General features: G+C 43.6%; 1 protein-coding gene across 14 annotated transcripts in view; it reads right to left on the reverse strand.

The window, feature by feature from the left end:
- The window catches only part of LOC125451225 (nuclear factor 1 B-type-like), a 683,573-nt gene that overhangs the window by 114,288 nt on the left and 544,147 nt on the right, over window positions 1–25,138 (reverse strand). For all 14 annotated transcript variants that reach the window (XM_059644590.1, XM_059644588.1, XM_048528110.2 and 11 more), the window contains one exon: window positions 15,175–15,290. In XM_059644590.1, the coding sequence (XP_059500573.1) occupies window positions 15,175–15,290 (116 nt within the window). The remainder of the gene's footprint in view (window positions 1–15,174; window positions 15,291–25,138) is intronic.

The following is a 25,138-nucleotide window of genomic DNA, read 5'->3' on the forward strand; positions in this document are numbered from 1 at the left end:
GGAAAATATTGTAGAGGAGATGACTGAGTTATAGGCTACAAGAATTGAAAGGATTAAGGTTAGTAAGGAGGAGGTGTAATCAATTCTAGAAGGTGTGAAGGTAGATAAATCCCCTCGGCCAGATGGGATATTTCTGAGGATTGTCTGGGAAGCTAGGGAAGAGGTGGTTGAGCCTTTGGCCTTGATGTTTGAGTCCTCATTATCTACAGGTTTAGTAGCAGAGGACTGGAAGATTGCAAATGTTATGCCCTTGTTCAAGAAGGGCAGTAGGGATGACCCAGGTAATTATAGACCTATAAGCCTGACGTCTGTTGTAGGAAAAGTTTTGGAAAGGATTATAAGAGATAGGATTTATAATCATCTAGCAAGCAACAATTTGATTGGAGATAGTTAGCATGGATTCGTCAAGGGCAGGTCGTGTCTCACAAACCTCATTGAGTTTTTTGAGAAGGTGACCAAGCATGTGGATGAGGGAAGGGCAGTTGACGTGGTGTACATGGACTTCAGTAAAGCCTTTGATAAGGTTCCACATGGTAGGCGTTTAAAGAAAATACAGAGGCATGGAATTGAGGGAGATTTAGCAGTTTGGATTAGAAACTGGCTTTCTGTAAGAAGGCAACGAGTGGTGGTTGATGGAAAATATTCAGCTTGGAGTTATGTCACCAGTGGTGTGCCTCAAGGATCTGTTTTGGGACCACTGCTGTTTGTCATTTTTATAAATGACTTGGACGCAGGCATAGGTGGATGGGTTAATAAGTTTGCAGATGACACTAAAGTCTGTGGAGTGGTGGACAGTATGGAAGAATGTTGCAGGTTGCAGGGAGACTTGGATAAACGGCAGAATTGGGCTGAAAGGTGGCAAATGGAGTTTAATATGGATAAATGTGAGGTGATTCACTTTGAGAGGAATAATAGGAAGGCAAAATACAGGGTCAATGGAAAGATTCTTGGTAGTGTAGATGTGCAGAGAGATCTTGGTGTCCATGTACATAGATCCCTGAAAATTGCTACCCAGGTTGATAGTGCTGTTAAGAAGGCTTACTGTGTGTTAGGTTTTGTTGGTAGAGGGATTGAGTTCTGGAGCCATGATGTCATGCTGCAACTGTACAAAACGCTAGTGCGGCCTCATTTGGAATATTGCGTGCAGTTCTGGTCACCCCATTACAGGAAGGATGTGGAAGCATTGGAAAAGGTGCAGAGGATACTTACCAGGATGTTGCCTGCTCTGGAGCGCAGGCCCTATGAAGAAAGGCTGAGGGACTTGGGTCTGTTGTCATTGGAGAGAAGGGGGCTCAGAGCGGATTTAATAGAGACATACAAGATGATCAGGGGATTAGATAGGGTGGACCGTGAGACTCATTTTCCGAGGATGATGACTTCAGTTTGTACAAGGGGGCATAGCTACAAATTGAGGGGTGATAGATTTTAATCACATATCAGAGGCAGGTTCTTTAGTCAGGGAGTGGTAAGGGCGTGGAACACCCTCCCTGCCAATGAGGTGAACTCAGCCACATTAGGGGCATTTAAACAATCCTTGGATAAGCATGTGGATGATGATGGGATAGTGTAGGGGGAGGGGCTTAGATTAGTTCACAGGTCGGTGCAACATCGAGGGCCGAAGGGCCTGTTCTACGCTGTATTGTTCTATGTTCTAGCTTTGAACTCCTTCAACCTTTGATACTCACCTTATCTATGCCCCTAATGATTTTATAAACCTGCATAAGGTCATAAATTCCTGGATGCATAAGCTATTGGGAGTTTCATTGGGCCACTTATGAGCTAAGACCACCTCAAAGCCATACAGGGAGGCATTGCAGGTCAATATGAGATCTTTCTTAGGATCATAGTTTGCCACCACCGAGAGATTAGCCTCCTTCATTGAAAGATAGGCTTCCGGTATGAAATCACTTCCAAGGCTGATTCTTCCGCAGGAAGTGACGCAAACATGCCAGGATGGATGCCAGGTTATGCGTAAACATTCCGTAATAATTTAATAGCCAAAGAAATTAACCCAGCTCCTGGACAGAAGTGGAAGCTTGGGCACCTTTAATCACCCTCACTTTATCTTCCTACAGCTGTAAACTGGTTTTGTTAACTCTATCACCCAAGTAGGTCACTTCGGTGGGTGGTCTGGAACAAGCATTTTTCTCTTCTCAGGTATATTCCTGCCTTGGAAAAATGCCTCAGAACAACATCCAAATTCTCTATGTGTTCTTTATTAATTTTCTGTTATCAGGCCAACTAGATAAATGGCAACCTGAGGTAAGCCTTGCAAAATGGTCTCCATTGCCCATTAAAGAATTGAACAGGCTGATGATGCCCCAAAATGGCAGCCTTGTATATATTTACAAGCCATTACGGCTATTAATTGTAGTACTCTTCTGAGAATCGTGGTCTTCACCTAATTGCAACCAACAGTGACTCATGTCCTACTTAATGAATGACAGCTCCTCTGTCAGCTATACATATCAGCCTTCAATTTCAGAACAACCGATGCTACCCACTTCATGAATAAGACTGGTTTGATGATTTCTTCACTTTCTGATCGCTGCCTGTACTTTTGCATGCAAAGCAAATGACACTGGGTGGGCCTTGCAAACTCACAGAATTGCTTCCTGGTCAACATGTAAAGTGGCCTTAGCCGCTCTGATAACCCTTAAACTTTTCTGAAAGGCTCCCAGGGATTTAATTAGGGCTTCACTCAGGCAGCCATTTTCTAATTGAAAAATGTTGAACCCATCTAGGTGAATCACTTGTAACCAATTTAACACTATTAAGCTTGGACCTGAACCTTTTACTAAAACCACTGGTAACTGAACCTAAAGGACCAGCGCCGAGGTTGTGCCCTTAATCTGTGATGGTTCCCTAACTGAAGTCTTGCTCAAAGTTAAGGGCTGGAGTCCAGAGCAATTTTTATTAAAACCTGTTTCTGAGATCACTGATATGGCCTTGCTGGTATTGACCTCTATTCCAGCAAGATGACCATTTAACGAGACGTTTATCCTGTTGGTTATGATTTTGTTGTTCCTGAGCAATTTAACTGCTACAAACCAGACAGTGGTGGGCTTTCGAGGGTGTGAACTCTCCTGGATACCGGCTTATGAATTATCTTCCTCCTTTTGGGTCTAGTAGGGCACCTGTGGTGTCTTGAGTCCACACACCTGCAACAACTCCAACGGCTTGCCAGCCAGTTCCTGAAGAAAATTTTAACTGTTTGTCTGTGACTAAACTTTGTTTTGGGGTTTTGCTGAGGTCTGATCTAGAGTACCTCTCATCAGAAATGTGCCCTGAGTGAGGCTACACAATTGCCTGTACTCAAGTGGTGCTCCCCAAGTTCAATCAGACTGGCGAGGGTGTCCACTTTCATCAGAGTGCCTTGCAGCCCGTTATGTTCCACATGCTGGACTTTCCAGTGATAAGGCCAGTTATAGCACCTATATGAAGTCCATTTGGGCTTCAGTTAGCGGCTGCTTTTTTTGCACAGTTACATAATTAATTTACATTCCAGATAGTCTCTCAGCATTTCATTAAGGGTTAACCCAAATTCACAGGCTTCTGTCAGGTGTCTCAACCTGGTCAAAAATCCAGATACAGATTCCCCTGTTTCTTGAATTGCTGAATAAAAGTGATAGCATCTCAGAGTTAGCGGAGGCTTGGGGTCATAATATTCCTTAACTATGCAAGACAATTCTTGTAAGATTTTACTATACAGTGCTTCAGGGAAAGTCAGGCTACTAACAACAGAGAAAAGCTGCAGCTTCAAAGCCTGGCAGGAGAATTACTTGTTTCTTTGTTTGTCTTCAATATCTTTTGCCCGGAAAAAATTACACACTCTCCTCCCACTTCCTACAGACTAAGGGAGTGGCCATGGAAACCTGCATGGGCCCAAGCTATGCCTGTCTCTTCATAGGATATGTGGAACAGTCCCTCTTCCATTGCTACACTGGCCCTATCCCTTACCTCTTCCTCCCCTACATCGATGACTGTATTGGTGCTGCCTCATGCTCCTACTTTATCAACTTTACTAACAACTTTGACCCAGGCTCAAATTCACCTGGAACATCTCCAATACCTCCTTCTCTTTCCTGGACCTCTCTGTCTCCAACTCTGGTGACTGTCTCAAAAGCCATGGTGTAAATGCTTACTCCCAAATCAAAGACCACTGTTGTGAGTGAGTTTCTTTCAGAGCATACATTAATCTCATCACCACTGAAATAACTCCACAGAAATATTCCATCACAAATTCACCCTCTATTTTGCTGAATTGTGCTTGACTGCAGTGCTGCCTCATTCAGAATCACCCCTTTTTACATGTCAACCAGGGCACCCTGACTGGACTAGATCAACTGCCCAATTCTGGGAACTGACATTCTCTAAGGTCTAGCTTGCCTTGTTACATTCACTATAGTCAGCATCAGGAAATTTCAGTCTCCTTGAGGTGAGGACTTGGTGCATCCAGGAACTGAGCATCTTCACACTTACCTCCAGGAGGCTGCCTGTACAATTTTGAAACCATCTGGCTTGATACCCTGACCATCGATAGGACTCCTGCATTCAAATCCTCCCCCATTCCCCACCACCTCAACAGGTTTGAATTTCTTCCTAATCCTCTCAGGTTTTTTGTATCTTACTGTCAATTTTATTTCAGCTCCAAACTGGTTGCTGGGATCAGCAGTCAACCAGGCTGTCTCCCACCAAACAAACTTTATGCCCCCAAATTCACCTCTCCACCATCCAAACTACTTTGCCTTCCCCAATCACTTTTACTCACCCCTGAATAATGTCCACTTTCTGCTGATCAGTTCCAATGTTGCTCCTGCATCAAATGAAGCCCTGCTGACCCTACGCTGATTGACTGTCCTCCTTCACCCCCCCGGATTTGTTTCTGCCGAAAAGCAACTCACACACCCAATAACCTGCAAGGTGGCAGAGTGACAAAAATGCTTGTCGCATGATGACATGGTAGCATCTTGCGTATTACACAGTAACATGCCGAATATTGTATCTTATAAGCATCATACAATAGCTGGACAGCAATCAAATGATGGCTGGCCTTGCTCAAGGGATTGAGGTGACTGGTATATGTGGATTGGAATGTCACATGTTTTCTATCAATTGGAAATCTTCCCATCACTAGATCTAATTTGATCTAAATTGATCTAGGGTTGATCTAAATTGATCTAGGGTTGATCTAATTTTATAGAGAAGAAAATGAAGTGTGCAACACATAAGATCATAAGATGTGGGAGCAGAAATAGGCCATTCAGCCCATCGAGTCTGTTTCCCCATTCAATGAGATTGTGGTTGATTTAATAATCCCCACACCACATTCCTGCCTTTTAGCCATGACCATGATACCATTATGGATTAAAAATGTCTACCTCAGCAGCAAAGAAGACTACAGATTCACTACCCTCTGAGGGAAGAAGGCCCTCCTCATCTCTGCCTGAAATGTGCAACCTCTTAGTCTGAAATTATGCCCTCTGGATTTAGGTTGTCCCATCAGGGGAAGCAACATTTCTGCCCTGTCAACTTTCTTGTGTGTTTCAATAACATTGTCTCTCATTCTTCTATATTCTAACCAGTACAGGTCAAACTTACTTAACTGAATATACTGCACCACCTCCACTCCACCCCTAAACCCATTTAAATCCACAGATCCATGAAAAGATTGACACCACCATTAATAATTCTTGAAGTGTGAACGTATCACGAGGCCTGATTTCTGTGATAAGGTGATGCTAGTGCCCGGCAATGGCTTGTCCAATCATGATAAAAAAAATCACACAACAGCAGGTTATAGTTCAACAGGCTTATTTGAAAACACAAGCTTTCAGAGGTCAGCCCCTTCCTCAGGCATAATGTGAGAGAGGGTATAAGACACAGAATTTATAAGCAGAAAGGTAACAACCCTGAAACTGGCCACCTCTTGCTGAAACTTTAATCAGTTAGGAAGGAGACTCATGATTGAAATTCAAAATGCAGATTCCTTTCAATCATTGTCTGAAGATTATTAAATTTGGAAACCACATTTGGAATACTGTGTACAGTTCTGGTCATCACATTACCAAAAGGATGTGGATGCTTTGGAGAGGGTGCAGAGGAGGTTCACCAGGATGTTGCCTGGTGTGGAGGGCACTAGCTATGAACAGAGGTTGATTAGATTAGGATTATTTACATTAGAAAGATGAAGGCTGAGGGGGGACCTGATTGAGGTCTACAAAATCTTGAGCGGTATAGACAGGGTGGATAGCAAGAAGCTTTTTCCCAGAGTGGGGGCTCAATTACTACTGGTCACGATTTCAAGGTGAGACGGGGCAAAGTTTAAGGGAGATATGCGTGGAAAGTTCTTTACGTAGAGATTGGTGGGTGCCTGAAACGCATTACCAATGGAGGTGGTAGAGGCAGGCATGATAGTGTCATTTAAGATGCATCTAGACAGATGCATGAATGGGCAGGGAGCAGAGGGATACATACCCTTGGAAAATAGGTGACAGGTTTAGATAGAGGTCCTCTGGATCAGGGCAGGCTGAGAGGTTGAAGAGCCTGTTCCTGTGCTGTAATTTTTTCTGGTCTTTGTCTTTGGTTTATCAATGTATACAAGAGGTGACATCTCAGGTCAGACAATGCATTTTAGGTGTTGTCAACTGTTCTGGGTCAATGGTTGTATCATTGGACTTGCTGTTGATATCTTGTGGTTTGTGAAAGAATTCACTTGATGAAGTCCTCGCGTCTGCTGTGAGATCAATGAGGTCCATTTTGGAACTGGGACAGAAATTAAGTCCTTAGCTGAAAACTTCAATTTCATCTGGTTGAAGGGTGTGATTGGATAAGTTGATGATTGATTTCCCTGTGGTGTTACCAGGGGACACTTTGTTATTGCTGGTGGTGTTGCTGAGTTTCTCCAATTTCTCCATCTTGGCATGTATGTAGGTAGTGTAGCTCTTTTTCCTCCTCTGCTTGGCAGATTCTCATAACTAATCAGCTGTATCTTGACGCAAGCTGAGAAAATGGAACGTATCTCGAATTCAAGGTTGCGATGCCTGCTGTACAGCTGGTGAACGAGATGATGGAGGCATTTACAAGAGGTTAGACAGCAGAGTTTCTCAGGGTTCTCTGTGTTGTAGGTCGATTTGATTGGATTTATGATCTGTAGTCCTTTTGGGATCTTCTCTGCTTTCTTGCATTTCTGTAGAAATCTGATGACTGTATAAATATGTGCGGTTTTATTGGAGATCCTCTCCACTTTGAGCCGGCAGTTCGTAGTGTCAGTGATAGCCATGATATGACGATGTCAGTGTTGGACTGGGGTAGGCAAGGTCAAAAATCACACAACACCAGGTTATAGTCCAACAGATTTATTTGAAAACACAAGCTTTTGGAGCTCAGCCCCTTCCTCAGGTGTAATGTGAGAGATAGTATAAATCGCAGAATTTATAAGCAGAAAGGTAGCAACTCTGAAACTGGCCGCCTCTTGTTGAAACTTTAATCAGTTAGGAAAGAGACTCAGGAGTCTTATGATATTATTTATGCAAGTCTTATATAATTATACTGGAGTTATAATTTCTCCCACATATTCCACTGTCCATTTAATATCCATTTCCTGTCTACTTTTATTTCTCTATTTTCCTAATTTTTCTCCTAAGTTTCAAGTTTCTTTAATCATTGCTAATCTTCTGACTATCATATTACTAAATTATTTACAACAGTATTCAATCTTTGTGTGCTCTGGCTGTGTTTCATTCAGCGACCAAGTTATCGTAATGCTGATGTACAGCTAACAACCTTGGGGATAGCAATAGTGCCTCACTGACAAATATCCTTCGTTCAAGGTTTATAATGGGTAGGGTATATTAGTGTATGCGCCAGTAATTATTATTCAGCCCTAGCAAGTCTCTTTTATCTCAAAAAGTTTTGATATGTGTAATTCGCTGTACAACATGTAAGCACTATTCTTTGGGTTGGGAGAGCTCCTTTATGTAGCTGTTTATTTTATTCCTATGAAAAAAATACTTTTGTTCATCAATTTTGGCATTAGATGCTGTTAATAGCATTTAAGTTATTACCAGAAGTTATAAACATCAATTTTTGCCTGATCTAATATTGACTCATTCCACTCTATCCGTTAACAAGCAGTCTCCATATTTGTATGATGAGGCAACATGATATAGCTTTAAAAGGGACACTTTTATCATGATGGTTTGTTTTCAGCTCAAAATTTAAACAGATTGTTTCTTAAGCGCAACACAGCCTGGTACTCAACAGCAAGCCCACTGTGAGTGTGAGCATTTTTATATTATGACACAGTGGGATCTTGAGACAGAAGCTTCCATTGAAGGATCGGGTTGCTAAGCATTCGATCAATATTCACTTTGGAGCCACTGGACTTCATTCTAGCTGACTACAGCAACCAGAAAATATAGTAGACTCAGCTATAACAAACCAGCCAATTATTTCCACACAAGATGCCCCTATCTCTTTAATATTTATAGTAATAGATTGCATCTTAACTAATTGCTTGTAGAATGGTCTCTCCAAAATCAACACTGATATTTTTGAGATATTACAAACTGCATCCAAAAAAGCAAACCACATTTCTCTTCAGGTCAAAACAATGTGAGCAAAACCATTTCTGCAAAACAGAAAAGCTTCCAGGGAGAAAGGAACAGAAGTGAAACTGGTGCACTTTGATGCACCAAGGTTTGATTTGTCATACCCCACAAAGAGTTTTAACTCTTTTATCTTTTGGCTTTTCTTTCTTGACTCTAATTAATCATTTTCTTTTAGCAGAATAAAGTCTGACAGGTAAAAGAAGTCAAAATCCACTAAGAAGTCATCATTTAAGACAAACAGAAAGATCTTCACGTTACACTCAATCACACATAACTCTCTGCATTGTACCACTACGCCAAGTAATAAATAAGAATTCCATGCAACAGACACTATTGAGTATTTTAAAATGTAATTAGCTGATATGAATATAACTATTAAAGATCACTGTAACTGGGATAGAACACTGCAAGAAGTTCAGAGTTCAACGAATCAACAGCATGATATGCCCGATAACTGAATTTCATTGAACTTAACTACAATTAACTGGAAGTGGCTGCCTGCTTTTCAGTGGATTTACTGAGAAAACGTTTCTTGATTTCACAAGTTTTAAGCTTTCTCTAGTTAATCTCTGGCTAAACAAGCTGTGTGCCTATTTCAACGTGCTGAGTCACTTAGACGGAAAACCTATTGTGAGTAAATGCATTGTATTCAGAAACACGCTTGAATGAATTCCCAAATAAAAAAAATTGCTGAGAAGAACTCAAGCCTTTAAATCACATTAATAAAATGCAAGCCTCTTTTTCCAAACAAACGGAAAATCCTACATCAAATGACTGCCCGCCTTTGTTTCTGCACCTGGATGTCATCTTCAAGCTCTGAATGTAATGGCATTTAGATTGTTAGTAACATGTTAAACATATATATAATCTTGTTAGCCCAAACAAGCAGAACATTCACCTGAACACCTGCAAACTGTTTTCAGCAAGATGTGACAAAGTATTAACATACATTTAGAACAGCACTGAAGCAAATAAAAAAATCCAAAAAAAGTAGCATTAAATTATATATGACAAACTTTGAATCAGAAACAAGCTCTTCAATGTATATAGGACTTGATTTTGTTGTCAGCTACAAAACAACTTGCCAATGACCATGAAGAAAGCCATCCACAAGGATCTAGTGATGTCTGTGATTGGACTTCGCCTTGCTTGATGTTAATTCATCTAGCACCAGTATTGTCAATAAGCAGTCAATCATATGCAAGTTTTCTCACAGACATCAAATCAGGAAGTAAAAGTTTATGGAGTTTCAAACAGACCGATAGGGCATTTACATATTAAACTAACATAGAAGCTAAAATGAAAAGAAGAAGTTTTAAAATGTTACTAATAGGTGAAATTCATATTATAATTAAAATTTTGATTTTGAATAGTCATAAGACTACTTTTCTGGGACCAATGTCACTGTTTCACAAAACTATGAACATACTAAATTGTTAAAGAGCCAGTTCTATATAGCAAAAAGAGGAATTTTTAAAGTTTTGACAAACACACGAAGAGCTAAATGGTTGCAGAGGGCATCCAGCTCTAGAAGCCTTTAAAAGTGATAGGTTGGACCTAGGATCTCTCTGCAATTCTTCATTTCTGATTTTAAATATTTTACCTCTGGAGCTGAAACTCTGTCCACTCCATTGACACTTGTTAAAACCCATGCCTTTGATCCATTTGGCTGTCACCTGTCCTAATATATCTTTATCGAACCACCAGATGGTTGCACCACAATTAGAGACTTGCACCACGATTCTCTCTTGCGGATCGACTGCACAGAAATGTGCCATTTGTCCCAACCAATCCATGCCGGTGTTTATGCACCACTCAGTTCTCCTAGAGTCATAGAGGTCTACAGCACAGAAGGGCCTTCAGCCCAACGTGTCCACACTCACAAAAAATAAACAGCTAACTATTTTAATCCAATTTTCTAGCATTAGGTCCATAGCTTTGCATGCCTTCGCATCACAAGTGCACACTAAACACGTCTCTAGTGTTATAAGGGTCTTTGCCTCTACCAGCCTCATAGGCAGTGAAGTCCAGGTTTCTACCTCTGCCTGGATAAAAAAGATTTTCCTCATATTTCCTCTAAACGTTCTTCCCTTTACCTTAAATCTATGTCCCCTGGCCAATGATCCCTCTATCAAGAGGAAATAAAAACATTCTTCCTGTCGACCCTATCTATGCCCCTTATAATTTTATACATCTCAATTATGGCCCCTCTCAAACTCTTATGCTCAAATGAAAACAACCCAGTCACACAATGCTTGAGGTGTGGCCTAACCAATGCTTTAAACAGTTCCAGCATAACTTCCCAGCTCTTAAACACTATGCCTTGACTAATAAAGGCAAATATATGTTTTCTGAACCAATTTTGTCCTTAAGGGACTGGTGTACATGCAGACTAAGTTTCCCCTGATCCTTGGACCTGCCACTCATTTTGTATTCCTTTGCCTCATCTTTCACTTTCCAAAAGGAAAGAGTCCCAGGCCTTCAATCTTGCCATGATATGTAAACCTAAGCATCCTTGGAAATACTCTCTGGTTCCTTCCCACTGTTTGTTGTGCCTGCAGTTTTCTCAAGTGTTGCTAGGTTCAAGTACATATTCTCTACTTTATAAATCCATTCCAATGGAAAGAAAGTTGAGCAGTTGATTATATCTGAAACACCAAAGCTATTCCCCTGAACTTGGTTCCTTCCACAAATTTAGAAATTGTATTCTTGATGCCAAAATGTCAAATTCATTCATGTAAGCTGTGGATAACAGAAGTACTGGCTCTAATTGAACACTCGTTTTAGTCAATATGAAGAAGTAGCCTTCAAACTTGCAATGCATTCAGCCACTTGTCCTGGCTTCACACTTACTGACTTTATTCACTTGTCAATTATGAGGTACATTATCGATAGATTTCTGAGAATCCAGACAAATTGCATCAGCATCAATTTACTCTGACTAGTGCCACAAGATTTTGAGCATCTCTATTAAATGTCCTTATTCAATTATAACTGGAGTTATATAAACAAAACTAACAGGGGTAGAAAGAAACAAAAATAAAAATTGCTGGAAAAACTCAGCAGGCCTGTCAGCATTTGTGCAAAGAAATCAGAGTTAATGTTTCAGTTCTAGTGACCCTTCCACAGAATTGATGGTAGCAAGGAAATTGTAGGGTTTTATGCAGGATATAAAGTGGGGGAGGGGATAAGGAGTAAACAAAGTTGGGAGTAGAGCCCAAAGAGAGAGAAGAACAGACTAAGGAGTAGGTAACAGAGATAATGGGAACTACAGATGCTGGAGAATCCAAGATAACAAAGTGTGGAGCTGGATGAACGCAGCAGGCCAAGCAGCATTTAGGAGCACAAAAGCTGAGTTTTGGGCCTAGACCCTTCACCAGAAAAGGGGGATGGGGAGACGATACTGAAATAAATAGGGACCGAGGGGGAGGCGGACTGAAGATCGATAGAGGAGAAGATAGGTGGAGAGGAGAGTATGGGTGGGGAGGTAGGGAGGGGATAGGTCATTCTGGGGATGATGGACACGTCAAGGGGACGGGATGAGGCTAGTAGGTAGGAAATGGAGGTGCGGCTTGAGGTGGGAGGAGGGGATAGGTGAGAGGAAGAACAGGTTAGGGAGGCAGAGACGAGCTGGGCTGGTTTTGGGATGCAGTGGTGGGAGGGGAGATTTTGAAGCTGGTGAAATTCACATTGATACCATTGGGCTGCAAGGTCCCCAAGCAGAATATGATTTGCTGTTCTTGCAACCTACGGGTGGCATCATTATGGCATTGCAGGAGGCCCAGGATGGATATGTCGTCTAAGGAATTGGAGGGGGAGTTGAAATGGTTTGCGACTGGGAGATGCAGTTGTTTACTGCGAACCGAGCGTAGGTGTTCTGCAAAGCAGTCCCCAAGCCTCCGCTTGGTTTCCCCAATGTAAAGGTAGCCACACCGTATACAGCGGATGCAGTATACCACATTGACGGATGTGCAGGTGAACTTCTGCTTGATGTGGAAAGTCATCTTGGGCCTGGGATGGGGGTGAGGGAGGAGGTGTGGGGGCAGGTGTAGCACTTCCTGTAGTTGCAGGGTTAAGTGCTGGGTGTGGTGGGGTTGGAGGGGAGTGTGGAGTGGACAAGGGAGTCACAGAGAGAGTGGTCTCTCCAGCAGGCAGACAAGGGTAGGATGGGAAAAATGCTTTTAGTGGTGGGGTCGGATTGCAGCTGGCGGAAGTGTCACAAGATGATGCGTTGTATCCGGAGGTTGGTGGGGTGGTATGTGAGGACTGGGGGATTCTGTTTTGGCGGTTATTGCGAGGGCTGGGTGTGAGGGATGAGGTGTGGGAAATGTGGGAGACACGGTCAAGGGCATTCTCGACCACTGTAGGGGGGTAGTTGCGGCCCTTGAAGAGCGAGGACATCTGGGATGTACTGGAGTGGTATGCCTCATCCAGGGAGCAGATGCGGCGGAGTCGAAGGAATTGGGAATAGGGGATGGGATTTTTGCAGGAAGGCGGGTGGGAGGAGGTATCTTAGAATCTGCTCCCAGGATGAGGCATTCCACTCCCGTACATCCCAGATGCCTTCGTTCTTCAAGGACCGCAACATCCACCCCGCAGTCATCAAGAACGCCCTTGACCATGTCTCCCGCATTTCCCGCAACTCATCCCTCACACACCGCCCCTGCAATAACCGCTGAATGAGAATCCCACTCGTCAAAACATACCACCCCACCAACCTCTGGATACAACGCATCACCCTCTGACACTTCCGCCATCTGCAATCCGAACCCACCACTAAAAGCAATTTTCCCACCCCACCCTCGTCTGCCTTCTGGAGAGACCACTGTCTCCATGACTCCCTTGTCCACTTCGCACTCCCCTCCAACCCCACCACACCGGCACTTTCCCCTGCAACAACAGGAAGCGCTACGCTTGCCCCCACACCTCCTCCTTCACCTCCATCCCAGGCCCCAAGATGACTTTCCACATCAAACAGATGTTCACCTGCACATCTGCCAATGTGGTATACTGCATCCGCTGTGCCCATTGTGGCTTCCTCTACATAGGGGAAACCAAGCGGAGGCTTGGGGACCGCTTTGCACAATACCTACGCTCGGTTCGCCATAAACAACTGCATCTCCCAGTCGTGAACCATTTTAACTCCCCCTCACATTCCTTAGATGACATGTCCATCCTGGGCCTCCTGCAGTGCCATAATGATGCCACCCGAAGGTTGCAAGAACAGCAACTCATATTCCGCTTGGGAACCCTGCAGCCCAATGGTATCAATGTGGATTTCACAAGCTTCAAAATCTCCCCTCCCCCCACTGCATCCCAAAACCAGCCCAGCTCGTCTCTGCCTCCCTAACCTGTTCTTCCTCTCACTTATTCCCTCCTCTCACCGCAAGCCTCACCTCCATTTCCTACCTACTAACCTCATCCCGCCCCCTTGACCTGTCTGTCCTCCCCGGGCTGACCTATCCCCTCCCTACCTCCCCACCTATACTCTCCTCTCCACCCATCTTCTCCTCTAACCATCTTTGGTCTGCCTCCCCCTCTCTCCCTATTTATTTCAGAATCGTCTCCCCATCCCCCTTTTCTGATGAAGGATCTAGGCCCGAAACGTCAGCTTTTGTGGTCCGAAGATGCTGCTTGGCCTGCTGTGTTCATCCAGCTCCACACTTTGTTGTCAAAGGAGTGGATAACGATCTGACTTGGAGGGTGAATAGCTGTTGATGGAGACTGTTAGTGGCTAAAAATGGGTTGTGTGTAATAGCAGTCTATGTGATAAGAAGGCCTGGAGTGTGGGGATGGAGGCTAGGATGTCGGAGATTTTAGCCCTATTGTTATTGAACTTGATGTTGAGTCCAGAAGGCTGCAGGGTCCTTAAGCAGAAAATGAGAAGTTGTTTTTCCAGTTTACACTGAGCTTCACTGGAACACTGCAGCAAGCCTGAGACAGACATATTGGCTAGGGAACAGGGTAGTATTTCAAAGTGGCAGGCAACTAGAGGCTCAGGGTCATTTTTGCAGACAGAATGTAGGTGGTCTGTGAAGCGGTCACCTAGTCTACTCTTCGTTTCCCCAATGTAAAGGAGATGACATTGTGAGCAGCAAATGCAGTAGACTAGATTGTGTGAAGTGCAGGAAAAGTGCTGCTTTACCTGGAAGGTATGTTTGGGCCCTTGGATACTGAGGAAGGAGGTGGTAAATAGGCAAACACAATACAATTGTGATCAAATTCATTGGCCGATATTTCCATTGAAATAAATTAAATATCAGATGTGCCTTTGCCGTGCTGTACTTTCAGGACAAGAGAATTTCCACATGCTTCAATACTGGCCTGTCACTCCTCACTATGCAGCAAGGCCGCAACCTAGCTTTCCAACAATCCATTTTCTTTAACAATAGTGCATGGGTGGAGGGGGGTTGTACTGGAACATGCTGTATGTATCAACCCCAGATGTAAAATTCAGCTCAATTCATTACATTTAATCTTGCTCCATTCCATTTATTTGCGCGGATTCTTCAGTCATTAATGACACACATTAAACTTCATCACACTCATTTCAAGAACTAACCTTGGTCTCTTTCATGCCATGTCCGGCTGACGCTGGTTGGTGAGCTGGGAGAAGGATAGAATTCTGTTGGACTGGTGTCTATGCTGTCATCAATAGGGATCGTCTTAGGACGTTTGCTGGCAAATAAATACATCATTCATCTTAAGGTTTGAAGCTAAACTCATCAGTCTTCTTAGATACATTTGAGTACTTCCCACAATTCATGCGTGATCAATACCATTATTTTTCCACAAAATAAGTGTTACTCTACACAGTACCCTAAAGGGGAAGAATTGTCACGGTATTATACAGAAAGATATCACTACAGTTACTGGTTGCATCATTATTTCATATCATAATTTATGCTCCTATATGGTTGATCAAAGGCAATCTGAAAGCAGGTATTTTTGTAGAACTCCATGAAGTTTTTTTATCTTGAGACAATCCCATTCACAATGTTAGTGCAGCAAAACTTCATGATGTCCCGGTGGGAGCTCCTTTGCAAAATGTCTGCTCCGATTCACAAATTCAATTATACCATGTTGCAGCATGAGGTAACGTAGAAACATCACTAAGTGTTTCCTCTGTACATCTAACACCGACTTATAAAACATACAACTCAGCAACAGACATTGGTATTATCCTGACAACCTGCTAGGGTTGCAAGAAACACACAATGTAACATGACAAAAAAAATGGTTTTCTCAAATTGATTTTTTATAAAACAAATTATGTTGATTCAGGCAAAAAGAAATCAAAGTTAATTCTTTCCCAGCTTCAACTTATTCACAGCTGGCTTGCGTGCTTGATAGGGTTTAATCATATTCCAGTGCATCAAATATTCCACAACACCAAATACTACATTTGTAGTATCTGGCAGACAGCAAGCTGGATTGAAGTGTGTCTACTTTAACGCCAGGAGTATCTGGAATAAGGTAGGTGAGCTTGCAGCATGGATAGGTACCTGGGACTTCGATGTTGTGGCCAAGTCAGAGACATGGAGAGAGCAGGGTCAGGAATGGATGTTGCAGGTTCCAGGGATTAGATATTTCAGTAAGGTCAGGGAAGGTGGTAAAAGAGGGGGAAGTGTGGCTTTGTTGGTCAAGAACAGTATTATGGTGGCTGAAAGAACTTTTGATGAGGGCTCATCTACGGAGGTGGTAAGGGCTGAGGTTGCCGAGGAAGGTTTGTCGACTTGAGTCAATATGGGTGGAAGTTAGGAACAACAAGGGAGCAGTCACCTCATTGGGGGTTTTCTACAGAACCCCAAATAGCAGTAGGGAGATCGAAGAACTCATAGGCCACAGATTGTTGAAAAGTGCAAACGTAGCAGGGTTGTTGTTATGGTTGACTTCAACTTTCCCAATATTGATTGGAACCTCCTCAGTGCAGATGGTTTGGATGGAGCCGTTTTTGTCAGGTGTGTTCGAGAGGGTTTCCTTACTCAGTATGTGGACAGGCCGATGAGGGGGGAGGCCATTTTGGATTTGGTGCTCAGCAATGAGCCAGGACAGGTGTCAGATCTCGTGGTGGGAGAACACTTTGGTGACAGCAACCACAACAGCCTCAAATTTACGATAGCCATGGAAAGGGAAAGGAGCAGTTACCAGGGGAAGATATTTAACTGGGGAAAAGGAAGCTATGACGCTAACAGGCAGGAGTTGGGAAGTACAGATTGGGAATAATTGTTCCACAGCAAGGGCACAATAGACATGTGGAGACTGTTTAAGGAGCAGTTGTTGCGAGTGATGCATAAATTTGTTCCTCTGAGACAGGTATTAAGGGTTAAGATTAAGGAGCCTTGGATGACGGGAACAGAGGTGCTTCTCGTCAACAAGCAAAAGGCAGCTTACGTAAGGTGGAGGAAGCAAAGGTCTAGCACAGCTTTAGAAGATTACAGGCTTGCTCGGAAGGAGCTCAAAAGTGGACTGAGGAGGGCCAGGAGGGGGCACGAGAAAGGCTTGGCAGGAAGGATTAGGGAGAACCCGACGCATTTTACTGATACATGAGGAATAAGAGAATGATCAAGGAGAAGGTAAGGCCAATCAGGGATAGCATAGGGAACTTGTGCATGGAGTCTGAGCAGATAGGGGAAGCCCTAAATGAGTTTTTTGCTTCGGTTTTCACCAAGGAAAGGGACCTTGTTGTGAATGAGAACTTTAAGGAGCAGGAAAACAGGCTTGAACAGATCAAGATTGAGGAAGTTGATGTGCTGGAAATTTTGGCAAACAATAAGGTTGATAAGTCCCCAGGGCCAGACCAGATTTATCCTAGGTTGCTCCAGGAAGTGAGAAAGGAGGTTGTTAAGCCGCTGGCTCACTCTCCACGGGAGTCATACCGTAAGATTGGAGGGACGCAAATGTTGTTCCTCTTTTCAAGAAAGGGAATAGGGAAATCCCTGGAAATTACAGACCAGTCAGTCTTACGTCTGTGGTCAGCAAGGTTTTGGAAAGAATTCTGAGGGATAGGATTTATGACTATTTGGAAAAGCATAACGTGATTAAAAGAAGTCACCATGGCTTTGTGAGGGGCAGGTCATGCCTTATAAATCTTATTGAGTTCTTTGAGGAAGTCACGAGACAGGTTGATGAGGGTCGAGCAGTGGATGTGATGTACATGGACTTCAGCAAAGCATTTGATAAGGTTCCTCACGGCAGGCTCATTCATAAAGTCAGAGGTATGGGATACAGGGTGATTTGGCGGTCTGGATTCAGAATTGGGTGGCTGACAGGAGGCAGAGAGTGGTTGTAGATGGTACGTATTCTGCCTGGAGGTCAGTGCTGAGTGGAGTCCCACAGGGCTCTGTTCTTGGGCCTCTGTTCTTTGTAGTTTTTATAAATGACTTGGATGAGGAGGTTGAGGGATGGGTTAGTATCTTTGCTGATGACACAAAGGTTGGAGGTGCCATTGATAGTATCGAGGGCTATTGCAGGCTTCAGCGAGACATTGACAGTATGCAGAGCTGGGCTGAGAAATGGCAGATGGAGTTCAACCTGGATAAATGCGAAGTAATGCATTTTGGAAGGTTGAATTTAAATGTTGAATATAGGATTAAAGGCAGGATTCTCGGCTGTGTGGAGGAACAGCGGGATCTTGGTGTTCAAGTGCACAGCTCCCTCAAAGTTGCCACCCAAGCGAACAAGGTTGTTAAGAAAGCTTATGGTGTTTTGGCTTTCATTAACAGGGGAATCGAGTTTAAGAGCCGCGAGGTTATTCTGCAGCTCTACAAAACCCTGAGGAGACCACACTTGGAATATTGTGTCCAGTTCTGGTCGCCCTATTATAGGAAAGATGTGGAGGCTTTGGAGAGGGTGCAAAGGAGGTTTACCAGGATGTTGCCTGGACTGGAGGGCTTGTCTTATGAGGAGAGGTTGGCTGAGCTCGGACTTTTCTCTCTGGAGAGAAGGAGGAAGAGAGGTGACCTTCTTGAGGTGTACATGGTAATGAGAGGCATGGATAGTGTCAATAGCCAGAGACTTTTCCCTAGGCGGGACTGACTACCACGAGGGGTCATAGTTTTAAGGTGTTAGGAGGAAGGTATAGAGGAGACATCAGAGGGAGGTTCTTCACCCAGAGAGTTGTGAGCACATGGAATACTTTGCCAGTGGTAGCCGTGGAAGCAGAGTCATTAGTGACATTTAAGCAACTGCTGGACATGCACATGGACAGCAGTGAATTGAGGGGAATGTAGGTTAGGTTATTTTATTTTTGGATTCGGATTATTCCACAGCACAACATTGCGGGCCAAAGTGCCTGTACTGTGCTGTACTTTTCTAAGTTCTATGTTCTATTACACATACATTGATAGATAGGTTTATTTGTGGATTAATTTATTATCAAGTGATGTACTTTATTTCTCGGCGGCTTTGAAAAAAGTGATGCATTTTATTACAATGAAGGTACAAATTTGGGCTAATTTTACAGTGCCAGTCATGACAAGCATACACAAACCAGGATGCAGGTTGACTCAATAAAGTAATGGGAGACACACAAACAATGCATAGAAGAACTTTTTATGCAGAATATACACAGATCCTTAACTGTTTCTGAAGAGACAATGCCAATTTCCTGAAATGCTGTTATTATACAGGAACACAATTATCAGCCCAAAAGGAACCACTGTGTCTGCTGACTAACATTGAGTTGTAACTAAAATTAAAACGTACATAAATTGTGCTCATTTGAAGCTAAGGGGAGAAACAAATAATCTTAATATATCTTATATATCTTAAAATATCTCAAATATATCTTAAAAGACGCTACCGTGTCTTCGACTACCACCTCCGCTGGCAACGCGTTCCAGGCGCCCACCACCCTCTGTGTAAAGAACTTTCCACGCACATCTCCCTTAAACTTTCCTCCTCTCACTTTGAACTCATGAGCCGTAGTAATTGAGTCCCCCACTCTGGGAAAAAGCTTTTTGCTATCCACCCTGTCTATACCCCTTCATGATTTTGTGGACCTCAATCAGGTCCCCCCTCAATCTCCGTCTTTCTAATGAAAATAATCCTAATCTATTCAGCATCTCTTCATAGCTAGCAACATCCTGGTGAACCTCCTCTGCACCCTCTCCAAAGCATCCACATCCTTTTGGTAGTGTGACGACCAGAACTGTACATAGTACTCCAAATGTGGCCGAACCAAAGTCCTATACAACTGCAACGTGACCTGCCAACTCTTGTACTCAATACCCCGCCCAATGAAGGAAAGCATGCCATATGCCTTTTTGACCACCCTATTGACCTACGTTATCACCTTCAGGGAACAATGGACCTGAACACCCAGATCTCTCTGTTCATCAATTTTCCCTAGGACTTTTCCATTTATTACGTAGTTCGCCCTTGAATTTGATCTTCCAAAATGCATCACCTCGTATTTGCCCGGATTGAACTCCATCTGCTATTTATCTACCCAACTCTCTAGTCTATCTATATTCTGCTGTAATTTCTGACAGTCCCCTTCACTATCAGCTACTCCACCAATCTTAGTGTCATCAGCAAACTTGCTGATCAGATCACCTACACCTTCCTCCAGATCATTTACATATATCACAAACAACAGTGGTCCCAGCACAGATCCCTGCGGAACACCACTGGTCACAGGTCTCCAATTTGAGAAATTCCCTTCTACTACTACCCTCTGTCTCCTCTTGCCCAGCCAGTTTTTTAGCCATCTAGCTAGCACACCCTGGACCCCATGTGACTTCACTTTCTCCATCAGCCTGCCATGGGGAACCTTATCAAACGCCTTACTGAAGTCCATTTATATGACATCTACAGCCTTTCCCTCATCAATAAACTTTGTCACGTCCTCAAAGAATTCTATTAAGTTGGTAAGTCATGGCCTTCCCTGTACAAAACCACGTTGCCTATCACTGATAAGCCCATTTTCTTCCAAATGGGAATAGATCCTATCCCTCAGTATCTTCTCCAGTAGCTTCCCTACCACTGACGTCAGGCTCACCGGTCGATAATTACCTGGATTATCCTTGCTGCCCTTTTTAAACAAGGGGACAACATTAGCAAGTCTCCAGTCCTCTGGGACCTCACCCATGTCTAAGGACACTGCAATGATATCTGATAGGGCCCTGGCTATTTCCTTTCTCGCTTCCCTCAGCAACCTGGGATAGATCCCATCCGGACCTGGGGACTTGTCCACCTTAATGTCTTTTAGGGTACTTAACACTTCCTCCTTCCTTATGTCAACTTGGCCTAGACTAAGCAAACATCTATCCCTAACCTCAACATCCGTCATGTCCCTCTCCTTGGTGAATACCAATACAAAGTACTCGTTAAGAATGTCACCCATTTTCTCTGACTCAGCGCATAACATCCCTTCTTTGTCCTTAAGTGGGCCAATCCTTTCTCTAGTTACCCTCTTGCTCTTTGTATATGAATAAAAAGCTTTGGGATTTTCCTTAACCATGTTTGCCAGCAATATCTCATGTAAAGCACCTTTAGTGTTGAGTGTTGACTTCCCAAATGTGTAATAAAGCCATTTCACCTAGTCTGCACATTGTTGGACTGTGGAAGGAAATTGGAGCACCTAGAGAAAACCCACACAGACACAGGGAGAGTGTGCACACCCCACAAAGACAGTCACCTGAGGGCAGAATTGAAGGCAGGTCCCTGGTGCTGTGTGGTAACAGTGCTAACCACTGAGCCACTGGGCCACCCTAGCCTACTGTACCTGGTATTCCCAAGTGGTGTCCCATCCAAGTACTGACCAGGCCCGAGCCTGCTCAGCTTCTGAAATCAGACAAGATCAGGCATTTTCAAACTAGTATAAAAAGTGAATAAGCCCTTCGACAACCCAGAGCCAGACTCAGGCCTGGTTTGTACTTGGATGGGAGACCGCCTGGGAATATCAGGTGCAGTAGGCTCGGGTGGCATGGTGGCTCAGTGGTTAGCACTTTTATCTAACAGCACCAGAGACCTGCGTTCAATTCCACCCTTGGGCGACTGTCTTTGTGCACATTCTCCCTGTGTGTGCATGGGTTTTCTCTATGTGCTCTGGCTTCTCCCACAGTTGACCGCTGTGCAGGCTAGGTGGATTTGCTAAATTGCTGGTGGTGTTCAGGGATGTGTAGGTTATAGGGGGATAGATCGGGTGGGATGCTCCGAAGGTTGGTGTTGACTTGTTGGCCAAAGGGCCTGTTTCCACACTGTTTCCACAGGGATTCTGTGATTGCAACCAGATTCTGTGTGCTGAAATTTTACAACAGAGTACCTCACAGACTTTTCAATTGGCATAGTTGGCAAGGACAAAGGACGCTGGACATCAAAGTGTAACTGGAATGATTCACGGTGCAAGTACATTCCTATTCAGTTGAACTACAACTCTGTCCTAGCCCAGGAAGTGTCAGGAGTTTTTGAAATCCTAGACTCCAGGCAATAGTTCAATGGATAGTAAAGTGGGGTGGAAACACATAATTTGTTATGATGACATTCAACATAAATAGCAAGAAATGAGTTTGGTCTGATGATAACTACACCCCAACTATCCTACTCAGAGATCGCCAGTAGTCAAGAACTTGGGTGGGGCCTGGAGGTATCTGTAACATCCCTGAGGTGATTGGCTAACAAAAATAAGAAATAAATATACAAAAGGATAAGGAACAATAGGAAATAATTTATCAAATCAGTGAAAATGGTGGGATAATCAGCAGAATGATTAGATATGCATCCTCATGTTAAGACAACAGGGTGAAGTATGAGTGTAGACAAAATGGTGGCCAACAAACCCTAAAATGAGAAGTAGAATGGGTGAGAAATGTTATGTCAGTTTCGTTGGCACTAACCCAGCCATCAGTGGCTTCACAATGCTCATACAGGAAGCACAGAAAGGAAAACAGGCAATAGATACAGACTGAAACAAACTTTCCCATCTTGTGTTTAGCCATGTCAACTGTATCATCTCAGCATGGTGTGTGATGACATTAAAATTTAGACATTTATTTGCAGCCAAGCATCAATATTTACAGGGTGAAACAATAACGTACAAAATACTCAAATTATCCATTCAACTACTTGTGGATGTGGTAGTAATCAAGTGGGCTGCTTTGTTTGGTTGGTGTTAAGTTTCTTGAATGTTATTGGAACTGCACTCATGCAGGATAGCAGGGAGTATTTCATCACACACCTGACTTGTGTCTTATAGATGGTGTACAGGTTATGGGCGTCAGGAGGTGAGTTACTTGTCACAGTATTCCTAGCCTCTGACCTGTTCTTGCTGCCACTGTGTTTATGTTGCAAGTCCAGTTGAGTTTCTGGTCAATGATACCTCCCAGGATGTTGATAGTGGGGGGATTCAGTGATGGTAACACAATTGAATGTTAAGGGTCATTGGCTAGATTGTTACTTTTTGATGACGGTCATAGCCTCACATTTGAGTGGCATGAACATTACTTGCCACGTGTCAGCCCAAGCCTGGAATTGTCCTGATCCTCTTGCATTTGAACATGGATTAGAACATAGAACATAGAACAGTACAGCACAGAACAGGCCCTTCAGCCCACAATGTTGTGCCGACCATTGATCCTCATGTATGCACCCTCAAATTTCTGTGACCATATACATGTCCAGCAGTCTCTTAAATGACCCCAATGACCTTGCTTCCACAACTGCTGCTGGCAACGCATTCCATGCTCTCACAACTCTCTGCGTAAAGAACCTGCCTCTGACATCCCCTCTATACTTTCCACCAACCAGCTTAAAACTATGACCCCTCGTGCTAGCCATTTCTGCCCTGGGAAATAGTCTCTGGCTATCAACTCTATCTATGCCTCTCATTATCTTGTATACCTCAATTAGGTCCCCTCTCCTCCTCCTTTTCTCCAATGAGTCAACCTCTCTTCATAAAATAAGCCCTCCAGTCCAGGCAGCATCCTGGTAAACCTCCTCTGAACCCTCTCCAAAGCATCCACATCTTTCCTATAATAGGGCGCCCAGAACTGGACGCAGTATTCCAAGTGCGGTCTAACCAAAGTTTTATAGAGCTGCAACAAGATCTCACGACTCTTAAACTCAATCCCCCTGTTTCAGTATTTGAGGAGTTGAGAATGGTGCTGAACATTGTGTAATCATTGGTGAACATTCCCACTTCTTGACTTTACAATGGAGGCAACATCATTTTATTTAGCAGCTGAAGGTATACATCTCCTACAGAGATGTTCTGGAGTTGAGATGACTAACCTCCAAGAACCACCACCTTCTTCCTATGTGTCAGGTATGATTCCAACCAGTGCAGAGTTTGCTCTGATACCCATTGATTCCTGTTTTGCTAGTGCTCCTTGATGCCATACTCAGTTGAATGCAGCCTTGATGTCAAGGGTTGTCCCTCTCATCTCATCTCTGAAATTCAATTCTTTTGTTCATATTTGAACCAAGATTGTAATGAGGTCAGGAGTTAAGTGGCGTTTGTGGAACCCAAACTGGGCATCACTCAGTAAGTTGAAACAAAACATGCTGGAGATCACAGCGGGTCAGGCTTCCCACAGCTATTATTTTAACACAGCATCCTGCTCACATGCCCACTTGTCTGGCTTTGGCACACTGCAATGCTCCAGCGAATCACAGAGCAAACTGGAGAAGCAACATCTGATCTTCAGCCAAGGCACTTATTTGGACGTAATACTGAGTTCAGCACCTTTAGCTTGTGAATCCACTCCTATTCATTTCCTTTCTTTTAGCTTTACTGATTGCATTCTCTGTCACCATGTCCTCTTTCCCCTCTCCCTACTCTTGTAGGACTCTCTGTTCTTTTCTGTCTGCCATTCTCACATTCCAATTACTTATTCTGCACTGTCAACACTCCTTTCTCCCCCAGAAATCCACCTTCCCCACCCAACTATTGCATAAATGTTGATCCCGCCACACTTCACGTCAGCTCTGATGAACAGTCATATAGACTTGAAGCATTAGCTTGCTCTCTATGGAGACAGATGCCTGATCCACTCTGATCTCCAGCATTTTTTGCTTTCAGTACAGATTCCAGCGTCTGCAGTGATTTGCTCCTATCACTGAGCAGGTTATTGCTGAGTGGGTGTTGCTTGATAGCATTGTTGAAGTCACCTTCCATTATTTTGTTAATGATCGAGAGTAGATTGATGGCACAGTAATTGACCGGGTTGGATCCTTCCTGGTTTTTATGTCCAGTATATACTTTGGCAATTTTCCACATTGTCAGATAGGTACCAGTTTTGCAACTGTATCGGAATGGCTTGCTAGGGGAGCAGCAGGTTCTGGAGCATGAGTCTTCAGTACTATTGCCAGAATATTGAAAAGGCCTGTCGCCCTTGCAGAATGCAGTGTCTCCAACTGTTTCTTGACATGATGTGGACTCATCCGAATTGGCTCCAGGCTGGCATTTGTAATACTGGGAGCCACTAGAGGAGACTGAGATAGATCATCCACTCAGCACTTCTGACTGAAGATTGTCCATCACCATTCATGACTGGATGTGGCATGACTGCAGAGCATAGCTT

Source organism: Stegostoma tigrinum, chromosome 3 (assembly GCF_030684315.1).
Source record: "Stegostoma tigrinum isolate sSteTig4 chromosome 3, sSteTig4.hap1, whole genome shotgun sequence".
Classification (NCBI taxonomy): domain Eukaryota; kingdom Metazoa; phylum Chordata; class Chondrichthyes; order Orectolobiformes; family Stegostomatidae; genus Stegostoma; species Stegostoma tigrinum.